Here is a 15,441-nt window from a genome sequence, read left to right as displayed (position 1 = left end):
TTTGTTGGGATAACTCTCCGTCTTATTTATATAGAAGCTGATCCGTGTCATGATATAGGATAGGAATACATAGGTACAACAACTAACTAAAAAAAATCTAGCGATTGCAATATACTTTAGCAAATTTATTAAAACATTTAAACATTGAGAGAAACAAGACATTGTCAACAAGTCAAATCCATAAATTTAAAGGGTATAAACGTTTAAATCAATTTATAGAGGCTCAAACAGACATACATTAACTCATATGACATACATTACCTACACATACATACACAACACACACATACACATACACATACATACATTATCTACACTATAATCTGATTAGGACCTGTTAAAGTAAATGAGAATATCGTTCTGGACAAAGGCACGTTACAAAATATGTAACCCTCCCTCTAGGATGGCTAGCATGTGTGCTGCTAGTCATAATACTAAAGATGTTGGTGCAGTGTGGCGTCAAAAATTGTAACCGTAACTTGTACCTTTTGGACTGAATTTTGAAGAAAATAGCCATCTCAGCACCTACTGAGTTACCTAAGGGCACACTTTATAACCAACGATGTGGAACTTTCCAATAGTTTCGCCCAGGAAGAACCACAATCCAACTTCGATTCCGACGAGGAACAAAAGCCAAGCTTGCTTCACAGTGAGGTTGTTGTGTCCTTTGGAACTTATAAACTCTCTAACCATATTGATCTCTTCTTTGAGTTTCTGCAAAACGTAACCAACGACCAAGTTAGAATCGGCCATCGGGCGGAAGCAAATACAGGCTGGTCTATAAATAAGTCGACATTAAAAATCTTATTTTGAATAACAAACCATTTAAATATGGAAAAACTAGCACCTGAAATTTTTAATTACGTACTACCTGAAAAGTGTGTTGGAAAATGGCTTTCATTTCCCCATACCTATATATATTTTAAATACCTCGATAGAGCTTAAGATAGCTGATAAAAAATATACTCTTAGGATATCCCCGTTAAGAATTGATTACAATTGGAGTTGGAAATACATCTGGGTCGTGAGGTGGCCAGTTTGTATAAAGTTGTCTCTTCAAAAAATAAGTTTTCTGTCGAACTTTTTCCAAAGTGCTGGAATAGCGTCGTTGAAGGGGGTGACAACTTGCCCCTTCCTCTTGACGGCCAGAAAAAACAATAATAGTTTTACATAGGTGCCGCTTCCCGGGTACCATTTTATTTATTTATTTATTGTTTATAAAAAAAACACATACCTACATGAACAACAATCAAAATTTCGCCAAACTGCATAACAGTTTGTTGGCGGTGCGCATTAACATGGTTTTATAGCTATAACATATTGATTACTGTGCAAATACAACATTAAAAGTTACTTTTACTCATCAAGCGATTTAATTTAAGAGAGTAGAACGTTTTTATCGTAGATAAACCAGGTTGACCTTGAATTCGCCCATGTTTTCAGGGCCACGTTATTATTCTTGGTTTATTGGGCTGTAAGTAATATTTTAGCCAAATGCTAATTGGTCTCTGGGAAATGAGATCATGTTACTAAATCCCCAATGGCTAGGTACTCTTTCTTTTGACATACGTCTGCATTTTCCCCTTCCCACTTAAACAGATATAATGGCCGATTGAAATGTTGACTTATTTACGGATCACCTTGTGTACGGGAATATAATTATATATTCCCGTTTTCGCAGGATCCTAAGATTTGTTCTCATCAGAACATTATAAGTAGTAACTATGCGGGAGAACTTATAAAAAAAGAGTAGAGGTTAAAAAATGGTACCAAATGTGAGTTACAAACTTAATATTTTAAGTGATACATAGTTACCTAAAAATAATCTGTGGTCGTTTTGTATGTATCAATCTAAAAACAGTTGTAAGCAAGTTATTCATACCTTCATTTCACCCATAGATGCCGGAGGTGCCATTTCTAATGTGTAATATCCTTTGGCAACCCGCATCTTCGCTGCCAGCTCTGACTTCGCCGCACGCTCCGCCTTCTCTGTAATGTACAAAAAAATTGGTAATACCTATTACCAGTATGTGTGGAAAGTTCACTATCAAGGCCAAGAGTTTGTTTTTCTCTGAATTTATTTTTTGCATTCCTGGAAATCTCTGGGAATAAAAGATGTTATAATGTAAGTTAGTACGAAGTACTTATATATACTATGTACTGGACATGGGGACTATCGCGAACATTAAAAGTGGATGCTCGACTGTCTCTATCTCAATTGCTTTTTCTAAATAAAATTAAAGAGACAAAAATGAAGATACAGAACTTTCAGATTTTGAATAAGCTCTAGATACTAATCATGTACAATAAACTAAAGTTTGTGGGTATTTTTCTTGTACATTGCTGGTAAGAGGAGCAAAAGGAAATTTTGACTGATATGTATCAAATTGAGCTAAAATTAAACTCACGGTTTTGTGGCTGCGTTACCTTTGATAAGCTCCATAAGTTGATTTAGTTTTCTGTTTCTTAAGGCTTCACCCTTGTACACTTCTGCTAGTTCATAAAAGACTTGCATGCGGTTTCCTTGAACAAAAGGCGAAACCGATTCAATCAGTATATTAATATAATCACCACAGGCTTTATTTGTTCCGCTTATTAACCCATTGGCTGCCCACCATACTTCACCTAAAGTGTTGTTCCCACGCCCCATACAAATTTAGTGATCCCACCGGTGATGCCCATAGCATCGGACTATCACTGAGGTTTAATAAAGAGGTACCTAATGAGCTTTTGCAGCACCAGTGATGTTCATGGCCACACGGAGAAGATTACGTGATCCTAACGGTGATTCTCATGGCCACACAGAGAAGACTACGTGATTCTAACGGTGATTCTCATGGCCACACAGAGAAGATTACGTGATCCCACCGGTGATGCTCATGGCAGTTAATTCATTCAAAGAAATAAAGATACTGTGTACTTGCACTACCAACTGCATGGTAGATATAAAACTGTTGTAGCTTTAATGTGATTATTTAATAGGTATATGGTTAACAATTTTCTCGTGCGATCAGCCATATTAAAGTCAAGAGTGGACGAAACGTACGGGGCCATCGGTTTATGAGTCCCATGGGAAAACTTGGTGGGTATTATCATCTTAACCCTTTTCCAGGCCGCACCAACCTACAAGGTTTTTCCAAAAATTCAAATTTATTCAAATAAATCACGCTTTGATTTTCCGAAAGTGCAATCAAATTTGAACTTTAAATCGGATGGCTAAGGTTGAAATTCTATTGGCGCGTATGTGATCGATAAATCGTACTATGCCTGCGGCGGTATCATGGTTCCATTTTTATCACTTCACTATGTCCGTCACTTTCGCGCTTACATATTTGTTAGAACGTGACAGGCATGGTGACAAATGATAAAGAGCCGACCATCTTAGCCCAGCTGGAAAAGGGTTAATCACTTTTATCATTTCATAATAGTGTTGAGGTTGAAGGACAAAACGTTGAAATAATTAACACTTACGAAATGATCCGGCTATAGATTTCGCTTGTGCAGACATACCTAATGAAACGGAGACAGATTTAATTATTTTAAACCGTTTTTAAAATATAATTATCTTAATCTTGAAACCGCACGACAAAGCTCAGTGAGACAATATGTGACAATATGTCATTTTATATGTCAGTTTCTTTTTCAATCTCATTGTCAGTTTCAAAGCAAGTATAGGTCATCTTTATAGTTTCTACATGCGTGCACAAAAAAGGGACAGACAGAACATACGCAATGCGACGCAAGTAAAAACAATCTGCGTAATTTAGTCGGGTCCATTGTAGCCCACCAAGCTCAAGACCATCTCGTTCGTTCGGTCACCTCCTCCATCCCCTTGTCACCTCTGTAGTATTGTAAATCCATAATTTTTTTATTATTATTTTAAGTTTATTCTTATTATTAATTATTTAAACAGATCTATAATGAGACTTACGCTTAATGATAATACAATTGAATTACATGAGTGCGAGAGTCAGGACCAAATGGAAAAACATTACCACTTTCGTTTGATAGGGGCCGTTAGCGGCCTCTTGTGTCCCAAAATGCAAGGTTAGCGGATTGGAAAATACGAAAAAGTGCATTAACACATATGATGGGTGGTTATATCTTAAAACGCCTGTTACAAAATTGAATAAAATAAAATTAAACAAAGGTAAATAGGCTAGACTTAAATACAAATACGTCATAGAATTTTGTTTATTTGACATACAACAGAAAACCATCAGTAAAAACATTGCAAGTTAATTCATACAATATTTCCGATATTAAAACACATTCTTAAGTACACACAAACGATACACAAGAGCAAGCATATCGATTGTCGACGTTCATCCCTCATATCTCTCTCTCTCTCTCTCTCTAAGTACAGTCAGCCTTAATGTCACAGGACCAGATGCACTATAAGTCGGTGTAAGTTAAGAAGTAAATTTTAACATTTATGAATCAGTTAAACAGTAGGTTGGATTCGTAAATATAAGGGTCAATAAAGAGGTGTCAAAATTGACTTCTTAACATTAAATACAAGGCCAGTAAGTTGCTTTATTTTCAGAACTCTTTAATACTTTAAAATAAACATTTACAACAATTTTCCAAATCTGTCAATCTCTTGCAGCTTATTTTTTTGCCTTCGGTGGATCTGGCTTCTTAGCCTCAGGTTTTTTGGCTTCAGGTTTTTTAGCCTCAGGTTTTTTGGCCTCAGGTTTTTTGTCCTCAGGTTTTTTTGGATCTGGTTTTGGAGCAGCTTTAGCTGCGGGTGCTGTTTTCGAATCAGCTTTTGCAGGCTCAGCTGATTTAGGCTTGGCCTTTTCTTCGGCAGGTTTTGCTTTTACTGCTTGAGCTTTTGCTGCTTCTTTTTCTTTTGCAGCAGCTAAAGCTTTGGCCTTTTCTTCTGTCGCTAGTTTAGCTTCAGCCGCAGCTTTTTCTTGCTTGGCTTTAAGTGCATCTTCTAAAGCTTTTTTCTTTAGAGCAGCAGCAGCGTCAATAGCGGTTACGGTTGATCGCAGAAATGAAATCATACCATTACCGATAGCAGCTGCAAAACTTTCTATAGTTTTTCCGCCGATTCCTTGAAAAAAAGCTTGTGTCATTGGTGGTACCATTTCTATTTTGGCGTATTGCCATGCTTGGGAGACACATGGTTTTGCGGATTCGCATACATCTTGAAAAGAAAAGACATTATTTTAGTACAAAAGTATAATTCTATGTTAGATTTAACATTATTGTGTTACATAGTATTTTCGATTTTTTATGTCTCTTCTACCTAAGGAACAATATTTGTTTCGACAGTATAGGTCCACAATTTTATGATACCTAGCAGTTAGAAGAAGACGATGAAGATTTAGAGCTTGAGTGTTTTCCTAATTTTTGATTTATCTTTTCTAATTCCTTTTCAAGGTAGACTTTTTCTCCTTCTAACTGTTGATCTCGTAATACTCCCAGTTTAGAAATTACAAATTCTGTAGTTCTGGACATGCCATCTTCTAATTTGTCTATCACTTTATTATCAACTATAGGACGAGCGGCAGTGCCGGCGAGCCGGCTTTTAGCGAAATACCACAAATTTGAAAAAGGTCCTTTCACGGTCTTTAGAGAAACTGCAACAAAACAAATTCTGGTTTATTTTCTGACTGCAGGCGCCATCACACATATCTGCACGATGCAGGATGCTCAAAAATTTACATCTGACCATACTTTCTAATTCCAATAATTTGAGTCGTGCTCAAGTATTTCGGAGACCCTGATTCACTCTGTTATTAAAATTTGTTTCCAAGAGATTCCGAATGATACTGTTACATAAAATATACCGAGGAAATCGTCAAAGACTTAAATCTTTGTTTTGCCACAGTTTCTGTAGTGGAGCAGCTAGCAAGTCGGGTTTTCTGTGAAATAAGTAAATTCAACATACTTAGAGCTAAATCCAGGGCGATTCGCATTGGTCTGGCCATAACAATTTAGTTGTGAGGCGTTCCAGATTTTGATAAAAACTATGGGACTGCCATTGGTGTGTGATTGGTGTATTTTTATTGACAGTGACAAAGGTGACGTTACACTTATATTATTATTTTTTACTTTTGAAAGGCAATAACTATCAAAGTTTTTTTAATGGAATGTGCAAAGGTTAGCTTATTTAATTATAACTATAGGTACCTTGATCATTAATTGCACACGGCGCATGTAACATGTGTTAACGGTATGGATCCTGCTACTATAGCATGCCATGCAGCCCAGATAATGCACCTAATATTCTTCTTGTGCAAGTAGCCGGTGCCAGTAGATGTACGAGCATATACTACACGCGAGTAACTGATGCATGTAACTTGACCCTGGTAAAGCTATGTAGGAAACTACACAGTCGAATGCTACGCTCCGTTTTACCTATGCAGTTGATAAAACTGCGCAGGCATACCCTAGTGTGTATGGCCAGCTTTACTGAGCGTCCTATTTCCATCCGCTATCCTTGTGATTATGGAGTGTGGAATTAAGAGAAGTGGCATCTCTTATGGTAGAACTGTTGCAAAAGTGTCCAGCTGTCAGCTATAAATAATAGTTCCAAATCTCTCCAGAGTAGCGCTAGAGTAGCTAAGAACCTAGGCGTTATTGACGGAGTGAATTGCTGTCTATGATTTGATTTTTTTGTTCAAGTACTCTAGGTATTGTAGCGCCACGTATTTAAAGTCTTTTCATGACACTTTTTGGTACATGGAGATTTCGTTCCTTATCTCCACCTTCCGTACTTGTGATAATATTTTTGACAATAGGGAACTCACTCATAAAAATGGAATCGCTTGTGAATTTACAGCACTACTTAAAGCTACTTACAAGTAAATTTCACGCCAGACGTTAAAGCGCGGTGTCAGCGATATAGTACTCGCGGTTACTGCTAGTTGCCTACGCAACGCACTGCTTAGCTTGTGCACGCTCTTACCGAAGTGCGGCGAAGCTGTTCCAATATCGGTAAGTCTACGTTAGAGTAGCAGTCAGGTGGAATTGGGGTATTTTAGGTGTGTTTGTGTGCTTACCTCTCTAACGCTCGAATATGGAAGATTATTCTATGTTGGAGGTACTCAGGTAGGCCCTTTGAGATGAACGGAGCAAAACTCCTTTGTGTTACGCACAATACTCCACTTTCTAACAATTAAATGGTTGTTTTATTCATTACTATTACAATTAGAATATGGAACATATAAAACTAATTTGACGTTTAAATAATGACTAACCAGCTACTTAATTACGTATATCACAAACGATCAAATTACCTAGGTCCTACCTAATGTGTAGTTCTATCAAACACATTAAGCAATGATGATTTGCGAATCTGCTGAACGAATCGTTGACCTAAATCAATTGTCTTGTGTGCTCGCCAAATGCGCGCCTGTACTGACGAAACGATTATTATACGAAACCAATAAGAATGTAGGTCGTAATTTTTAATATAATTTGTAGCGACAAAGCTTTCGGATGCTTGATTAATAAACTTACGGGTGTATACTTAAGTTATATCAGAAGATGTGTAAAATGACACATAAGTTTGTGCTTCAAATTCGGCAGCGAAATATATACCAAGAAATATGCCGTATATTGTCAGGAATGTTAAAAAATATTTTTAATTTTGTCCCATTACGTATATTCTGTCCCTCACGGGCGCACGCCGTATGGCACATCTATAGGATCCTTCCATCTATGTTTCAAATAGAATCCCATAAGATATAATCATTTCTATGGTGGTCTAATACGCCTGCAGTTTGATGAGACTGACAAATCTTTATAATATTATTGTTGTCATACCTACACATTGCCGACACGTGTCAGTTCTATGTTGACAACGTTCAACGGGTTTCAATTTACAATCGCGGGGAAGTGGTTAGATTCAATCGTAGGTAACTTAATATGGTTAATAGTTACGTAAACATAATTATCAGCTTGAAATTATGTACCTTAGGGGCTTTGGAAAAAACTGGGTTATGCGGGTATTTTGTACCGGTAAATATGTAAAATTATACACCTTATCTATTACAACCTTGGAGGATTTAACAACTGGAGTCGCCTTAAAGAGCTTAACCCTCTGTCGAAAACCTCGGCCAATGGTATTGTATGGACTGACGTTTATCTCACATGGCTACCGCAAAAATCGGCAAACTGTTTTGTACAGAAAATTAAGGACAATGCGTCTCCAGTTGTTAAATTTTCCAAGATTACAATTAACGTACTCCGGCTGGTATGAAATATATGTATTAGCATGGCAAACCTTGTACGGTGCTGCGCAGCTACCGTGCGCACTAGCTGGTGATAAAAAAGTATGCCCAATTAATTACCCATGTCGCTCTCTTTTTTTCTAGGCGATTTTAACGTGAATAATTGTTGGTACCTATTATTTATGATTATTGGAGTTTGTGGGCCTTTGAGTGCCACGTCGACCAGGCAGTGATCTATTGTGACAGCCCTTTAAAGTCCATTTACAGTACATTTGGGGCTACTTTATAGCACTAGTGCGAGAAGTAGCATATTACGTTACTGTGTCGAACATTTAAAGGGCCATATGTACTGTAAAACGTTGTACGATACATGTGCGAATAGGTAATTCGCAACTCGTGTCGATTTAAAACACTCCCTTCGGTCGTGTTTTAATTTATCGCCACTCGTTTCGAATTTCCTATTTTTCGCACTTGTATCGTAATGTACTATACTAATGCCCGTTGAATCCAGGAAATTCCAGATTCTTTGGGCCGTAATGTTCTGTACCTCATAGGGTTGCAATACGTCCCGCCCTAAATGGGTACTTCTTTTTGACATTAGTGGTCCACAGGAACAGAAAATGTGCATTGCAGTCTCCTCTAACTCCTGGCAGAGTCTGCATGTCGCATCTTGTTTCTTTCCAATTTGAAACATGTGTTTGTTCAAATTATAGTGTCCAGTCAATATTCTGGTCACCGCGCTGGTTTTGTGTCGTTTAAGCCCTAGAAGCTCCTTAGCAAATTTTCTGTTGAACCCTTTGATTAGAGCTTTCGAGTGTTCTTGTCCTTTGACGAACTTCCACCAATCGATTGCTCTTGTGTTTTCTAAGTTGCTGAGCAGAGAATATGCATCTCGTTTTGTGATTCTACAGAACGGTTCTGGGCCGAACAGGTGTGTCTGCGCCGTTTTAGTAAGTTCGTCCACTTCTTCGTTTCCGTTAATGTTGGAGTGCCCTGGTACCCATCTAAGTATGACTTTGTTGGAGTTAGCCAGTGCATTTAAGTTTATTTTACAGTTCTGATCTAGTTTTGAGTTTGAATCATGGGATTCTAGTCCCAGCAGAGCAGCATGGCTGTCTGAGTTGATGTAGATATGTTGGTGTCTTAGGTTTCTATCCAGGTTAATCTCCGCGCATTTGTTGATGGCGTAGACTTCTGCCTGGATGATTGAGGCCTGTGTGCCCATGCTGACGATCTCACCATAGATCCCACATCCTCGACATAAATTTGGTCTTTGGTCCATTTGTCTCTAGGAGGAATATCTACTGTGTACAGTTTAGTAAAATGACATTCAGTGTGCATGTCATCAGTGGGCATGCTAAGGGTTCTATTTGCAAAAATCCAGGCCTTTAGTTTGGTTAATGCTTGAGAGCGCCATTTTGGCCTGTTTAGCGTGCATATTCTGTAGAGGCACTGCTTGGCCTGCGATTGCAAGTGGAGTGGTATAGGTATAATGTCCAGCAGTGCGTCTAGGGCCGCCCCCGGTGTCGAAGAGAAGGCACCTGTTGCTGCTAAACAAGCAGTGCATTGCAGGCTGTTTAGAGTTTCTATTCCCGTCTTTTGGCTGGTTTTGTTATATACCAGATTGGCGTAGGTAATAATGGGCCCCACTACCGCTGTGGATAACCACATAGCAAGTATGGGTCTTATGCCCCATCTTGCTCCTGCCATTCGACAGCATAACCTCATGGCCATTTTCGCTTTTTGGATAATATTTCTCGGGTGGAATTCCAAGTTAACTTTTGGTCGAAAGTGACCCCTAGGTACTTGAATTGTCGGTATACATTTGTCTATAATTCTTTAAAGTTAATTTTTATTATTTATTTTTAGCTATTAAAATAATAAATATAATGAAATGCGTAAATATTTGATAAAAATAACAGTATTAAGCTTCTGCTTAGTCCTTAACCCTTCGTGAAAGTTACGTACCGATAAATCACCTTGTGCCATATCCTGGTGTCAAATTCAATTAGGGTCGAGAGACTCCAGGGTTTGATTTCATTGACTGTTCTGTACTTGGTGGACATAGAATGCGAGTGGTTGGTCAGTGTAAATACCCTATTAGGTACTGCTAACAGGACTTACTCAAAATTGACACTTTCCCCGTCTGATGTAACCTTTATTTCTCTTGTTACGCCACATTCTACAATTAGCACTATTATCATATTTGACTGTGACCTAGCCGGTTAGGTGTTAATATGGCGACAATGAGAGTGTGGTAAAATGAGAGTGTAAATATTTAACATTGTAGACCTTGTGGCGTTCACGAAACGTCGGTTGTTGCTTGTTGGTTGGGAAAACAATGCCATCTACCTGGCCATCTACATTGTGTGTAATGTCATTTTTGAAGGTCTGGCATTTATAAACAAATGATGTAGTGTCTTGCTAGTACAGTCGCCATCAGATATATCGGAGCGGCCGAGGTGCTAAAAAAATCTGAGCACGGACTCTAACGCCTTGACAATAGAGGCGTGTTCAGCTATTTGTGAACACCTTCGCCGCTCCGACATATCTGATGGTGACTGTACCTTGATGAAATTCGTTGATTCTTTTTCCTATGCTTCTAATAACATATTTTCAACAGAGCGCTTTTTAGGATTTCAATTACTTGGTAAGTTCCTTCGTAGCAGCTAAGGATGTCTTTAGCATTCCTAGAACTTTTTCTAGTAAGAACGAGGAATATGAAACAATGTAGCCTATCTTCTTTAATATATTATTAGCATTTTTTTGTATTTAAGGGCACTATATCTAGGGTAAAGGCACCAGTGCTCAGCCATGCACTAGTGATCAGCCTTTCTTACTTATTTTTGGTTGTAATTATCAAAGTTTTCCAGATTTTCATGCCAAAAGTAGGTGAATATTATAGATTGATAAACTATGAATTGAAAAATAACTCAATTTTAAAAGAATTGTCTAGCATGAACCACAACACTACTTCAAAGAAGTGCTGTCTTCTGACATGAAGGGATATGTGACATGCGCCATTTTTTTTGGAGCGTCACATGATATTTTGATCAGACGTTAACAGCCGAATTATGATATTTTGTTAAAAGAATGTGCACTGCTTCACATAATTAATACTTAATCTATCTGGAAAACGTATGAAATAAATATAAATCCATATTAAAGTAACATTTTTAAGGGGGCTGCCTATTGGGAACTACTTCTTTGTACAAAATCCAATAGTCAGCCTCCCCTGGCCTGGGTTTGAGGCAGTAATTTTAAAAAGGTCGTAAACCCAGAAGTCAGCCGAGGGAGGCTGACCATAGGTTTCAAGATTTTTTTTATTTTCAAATGTAATGTAAGTCGTTAAATCAAGCACCTTTAAATATTTACATGATTTGATTGAAATACATCAAATACCCAGTAGTCAACCTGTGGCTGACCAGTGGAAACTAAGATCACGGAACTCAGTACCCAATATTCAGCCGTTAAAATGGGATGGCTGGACACTGGGTACTTAAAGGCTGTCTATTGGTACACAAGGGGCTGATTACTGGCAAAAAGGCCCTTTCATTATATTTAACGAAATATTTCAAAAAGCGAAATTAAATTACGTTTTATTATTCATAAAAACTATATTTTATTAAATTATTTAAGAGAAAAAACATTAATAGTTCTTATTGGTCAATTAGTAAGCAAATGAGACGATCTTGAACATAGAAATTTCGTAAAAATATATATTATAGTATCGCTTTTTATATTCCGGTAGGTACTAGGTATATAGTGAGGAACAGAATATGTCGATATGTATTTACTTGTATTCTTGTAACGTTTCGATGATTAACTACACATAGTAATTTAATTATTTTTGACTTTCTTTGATTATCGATATAAAGTTTTAAGTAAGTAGGTTCTGTCTCTCAACTGTCTTCAGTGGCGGATTTACCAGCAGGCTGAGTAGGCTCGAGCCTAGGGCGGCAGATTTTGGGGGCGGCAAATTTGGGGAAACGATTTTTTTTTTTACCTCATAGAAATCAAAAAGATTTTTCTATGACGGTTTCCTGATGTCTTACAGATAGAAGTCTGCAACAAATTTTGTCGATGACTTTTCTCTCTCACTTGTCATTGCACATTCCGAGAGTAGCAAACTTCCATATTCTAGAGTAAAACAGCTAGTTCGCCGCCCCTCAAGCAGTAATCGGCCTCTCGCCTCTGCGCCCTTTGCCCACACTTCTTATGAGTGAAAAGAGCGCAATTGTAAAAAATATGCCCCTCTTCCCACTAACAACCCATACATGCCAGTCTTACTACTGGTTGGAGGCTACGAACTGGATGGTTTGGGTATAATTTTTCGATTTTTATTCGAATATAATGAATAATTTAGTGAATAATTTTACCGATTTCAATCTTATGTATCGACTATTATGTGTTTCACATGCACTAGTAGCTTCAGAAAATTCGATTGGAATTTAAAAGAAATCTTGAACAGTAATAGCGAGATAGTCTTAAATCAAAAAAATATTTTTTCCCCGAACGCGGTATTTTTTTAATGCTACAATGTTATCAATGACGTCAAAGTTGCACGTGCACGTGGCGAGCTTCATTCTCTATTCCAATAACCGTGTGGGTTACCCGAACAAATCGAGGCGAAAAACGAAAACAAAATCGGATCAAAGGAAATTAAAGCACGAAACTACGGAACCACGAGTTTTACCCTTACAAAAAATACTGTCTCGTGATTCAAGCGACTTATTTGGGTGTGTGCTGTTATTTTTCGAAGTGTTTCCTGAATTTTATGAATATTTTCACAGCACCGGTAAGTAAAAACTTTTTATAATCATAATAAATTATAATAAATCATTTGTAACGAATCAATTTATTGAAAGAGCCCTGCAAAAATATTTTTCATTCCGAAACTTGGAACATGGTCACGTTAAATTTTTGAACATTTTCATATTAACTATAAATAGTATTTTAAAAGATTGCTCATGGCTATATTGTGATTTTGTCTTTTTCAATTAAGCAAACATTAAAAAATAGAAATAATAATTAAGAATAAACAATTCATCGGAAACTGTGCAAAGGTCTGATTTTTTCGTGATAGCATAGAAAAAAATTACGTTTTTACGTTATGAAGGTTGGCTACATACGATAAAAATTTAATAAATTTGGTGATCGTGATAATATTCTTTAGCATCAAATACGATGACAGATTTTTTTTTCAATTTTTCGTCTACATAGTTGTCGAATAATTTGAGTTTACAATATGCAAAAGATATGCCTATATATATCTGAATCCTATCACCTATGCTTATGCATGTAAACTGTAGTGGTGAATTACTCGAAAACTATGTAGAAGAAAAATCTTTCAAAAAATTGTATATTCATATTTAATACTAAAGAGTATGCAGAGTATGCTCACGAACTCACCAAATTTCGTCAAATTCTAATCATTTTGAATTTTCTTATGCTTTTAACATTACAACATTGAAAACGAAAAATTATTTTACGTGCAATTTCAACGAAATTGTTGCATTGTAAAAATAATGTATGATATGACAATTGTTGAGGCAAGGGCGGCAAAAACTATTCAGCCTATACCTTGAAAGTTTGTAAATCCGCCACTGACTGTCTTCGTGGGCTTCTTGTACGGCTACCGCCAGTTTGACGCTGATACATTCGCTAGCGTGAGCTTAACTTCCTTCCTATGCATCTCGCTCGTACTCCCATATTTTAGTGCAAGTGAGATGTATAAAAAGTAAGTTACGCAGACGTTAGCGAATATGTCTGTTTGAAATTGCTAAGACAGTCGTGGTAAGGTTCTTTGCAACTACCTACCGTTTATTATTGTTCTATAGGTACTTATTCTCAATTAAAAATTACGATATTACGATTCGTCTCGCCTACTAAGTTTTATGCTAATTTTCCATTTGAGTAAGTGTACTTATGTATTTAATGAGGTAATCAAAGGAAGAAGGTGCTTATATATTTAATGATTGCCATAAAAGTAGGTGCTGTAATGCAGATGTTACATAAAAAACATTTGTACAAGACGTTGATAACATGTTACCTACCTAACTGTGTTTGTCAAATGATAACGCAAGATTGTAAAATACCTAATAAAAGCACCGACATGATGACGTATGTAGTTGTTAAAGTTTAGGTAGGTATTCAAAATCAGCTACAAATATGTATTTCAATCTAAGTATCTCTTATATATTTCGGCGTCTACAGTACCCACAACACAAGCCTACCGTGGAGTGTTTCCACTTGATATTTATTTAGTTTTACGTTGACAGATGATTTAGTAAAACGTGCGTGTAAAAATATCTCTTTATTTATTCGCCGTTCGTGGCTATCTGATAAACAAATTTCTAAAGAATTATTTCATACGTCGAGTGGGGTGACTGGGGACAGAGGTGTAACTTTAGACTACCCTACCCTAAGACTGGTAAATTTACTGGAATATGTCCTTTGTCTAATGTTATCCCACCTGTCTCTAGTCAACCCACTTGGCGGTACCAATAAACTTATTTAAAAATATTTAAAAAATAACCCATTCTATATATTTATGTGGGTATTTTGTTGGTCAATATTGAACATTAAAATATTTTGGTGATAACATTAAAATATTCAACTGAGAACTTCAAATTTGAATTTAAAAAATAAAAGCTTTGACATCTATATCGGTGTGTCATATCAAATGAAAGGCCGCGCTGTGAGCATTTCATAATTTTCATATACCTATATGTATTAAGTATATGTATTTTAAGGTTTGAAATTATTTAAAAAATAGGCAAACATTTGTCATTCTCCTCACTTGTAGTTGTGCATTTTCAAGAACGTTCTCTGTTTTGTACGGAGAAGGTTCTCGCTCGAGAATATTACGTATAGAAAACTGAATAATATTCTCGAGTACTACACTACACAACTCTACCTCACCTTATCTCCAAACCCCCGGCTGACGAAACCTCTTGTAATTTAAACATCTATTCCTCAAAACCTAAATTACGAAATTATAAGTATTTATTCCAAATATCAGCTCAAGCAGACACTGGAAAGTGACTCAAATTCAATTTGTAAGATTCGATAGAAATAAATACCCATAAATAAATGGAGTAAGGCTGCGGTTCCATGAGCGGAGATGTGCGAGGATGCGTAGCGAGCTAGCGAGGGATGTGTTTGTTAATATTAACAACGAATAGAATCACTTCATTGACCTAGTCTCGCTCAGCGCAGCTCTACTGGATTTTTGAAGTGAAAACTTCTT

General features: G+C 36.9%; 2 protein-coding genes across 4 annotated transcripts; both read right to left on the bottom strand.

Annotated features, from left to right (window-relative positions):
* Nucleotides 1-104: 104 nt before the first annotated feature.
* Nucleotides 105-3,852, bottom strand: LOC133523011 (ATP synthase subunit g, mitochondrial-like). 2 transcript variants are annotated; one of them, XM_061858523.1, is made up of 4 exons: nt 3,511-3,852; nt 2,428-2,523; nt 1,883-1,989; nt 105-714 (listed from the first exon to the last, which is right to left on the bottom strand). In XM_061858523.1, exons 2-4 carry the CDS (start codon nt 2,513-2,515, stop codon nt 538-540), a joined length of 372 nt encoding a protein of 123 aa, XP_061714507.1. In that variant the 5' UTR covers nt 2,516-2,523; nt 3,511-3,852; the 3' UTR covers nt 105-537. The 2 variants fall into 2 exon arrangements, with proteins under 2 accessions (XP_061714507.1, XP_061714499.1); XM_061858515.1 differs by having other exon boundaries at nt 3,472-3,851.
* A 328-nt stretch (nt 3,853-4,180) lies between these two features.
* LOC133522998 (histone H1-beta, late embryonic-like) lies at nt 4,181-6,052 on the bottom strand. Of its 2 annotated transcripts, XM_061858504.1 has the most exons (3): nt 5,903-6,027; nt 5,308-5,591; nt 4,181-5,155 (listed from the first exon to the last, which is right to left on the bottom strand). In XM_061858504.1, exon 3 carries the CDS (start codon nt 5,094-5,096, stop codon nt 4,611-4,613), a length of 486 nt encoding a protein of 161 aa, XP_061714488.1. In that variant the 5' UTR covers nt 5,097-5,155; nt 5,308-5,591; nt 5,903-6,027; the 3' UTR covers nt 4,181-4,610. The 2 variants fall into 2 exon arrangements, with proteins under 2 accessions (XP_061714488.1, XP_061714480.1); XM_061858496.1 differs by lacking the exon at nt 5,308-5,591 and having other exon boundaries at nt 5,903-6,052.
* Nucleotides 6,053-15,441: the final 9,389 nt, after the last annotated feature.

Source organism: Cydia pomonella, chromosome 1 (assembly GCF_033807575.1).
Source record: "Cydia pomonella isolate Wapato2018A chromosome 1, ilCydPomo1, whole genome shotgun sequence".
Lineage (NCBI taxonomy): Eukaryota > Metazoa > Arthropoda > Insecta > Lepidoptera > Tortricidae > Cydia > Cydia pomonella.
Note: the sequence above shows the minus strand (reverse complement) of the source record. Positions and strands in the feature narration are given on the sequence as shown.

Coding starts and splice junctions, on each gene's coding strand:
- LOC133523011 (XM_061858515.1), bottom strand. CDS start 3,508: ATGTCTGCACAAGCGAAATCTATAGCCGGATCATTTC. Junction 2,524..3,471: donor ATCTATAGCCGGATCATTTC/GTAAGTGTTAAT, acceptor CTTTTGTTCAAG/GAAACCGCATGCAAGTCTTT. Junction 715..1,882: donor CATCTATGGGTGAAATGAAG/GTATGAATAACT, acceptor TACGTTTTGCAG/AAACTCAAAGAAGAGATCAA.
- LOC133522998 (XM_061858496.1), bottom strand. CDS start 5,942: ATGGCCAGACCAATGCGAATCGCCCTGGATTTAGCTCTAA. Junction 5,156..5,902: donor CGCCCTGGATTTAGCTCTAA/GTATGTTGAATT, acceptor TTTCTTTTCAAG/ATGTATGCGAATCCGCAAAA.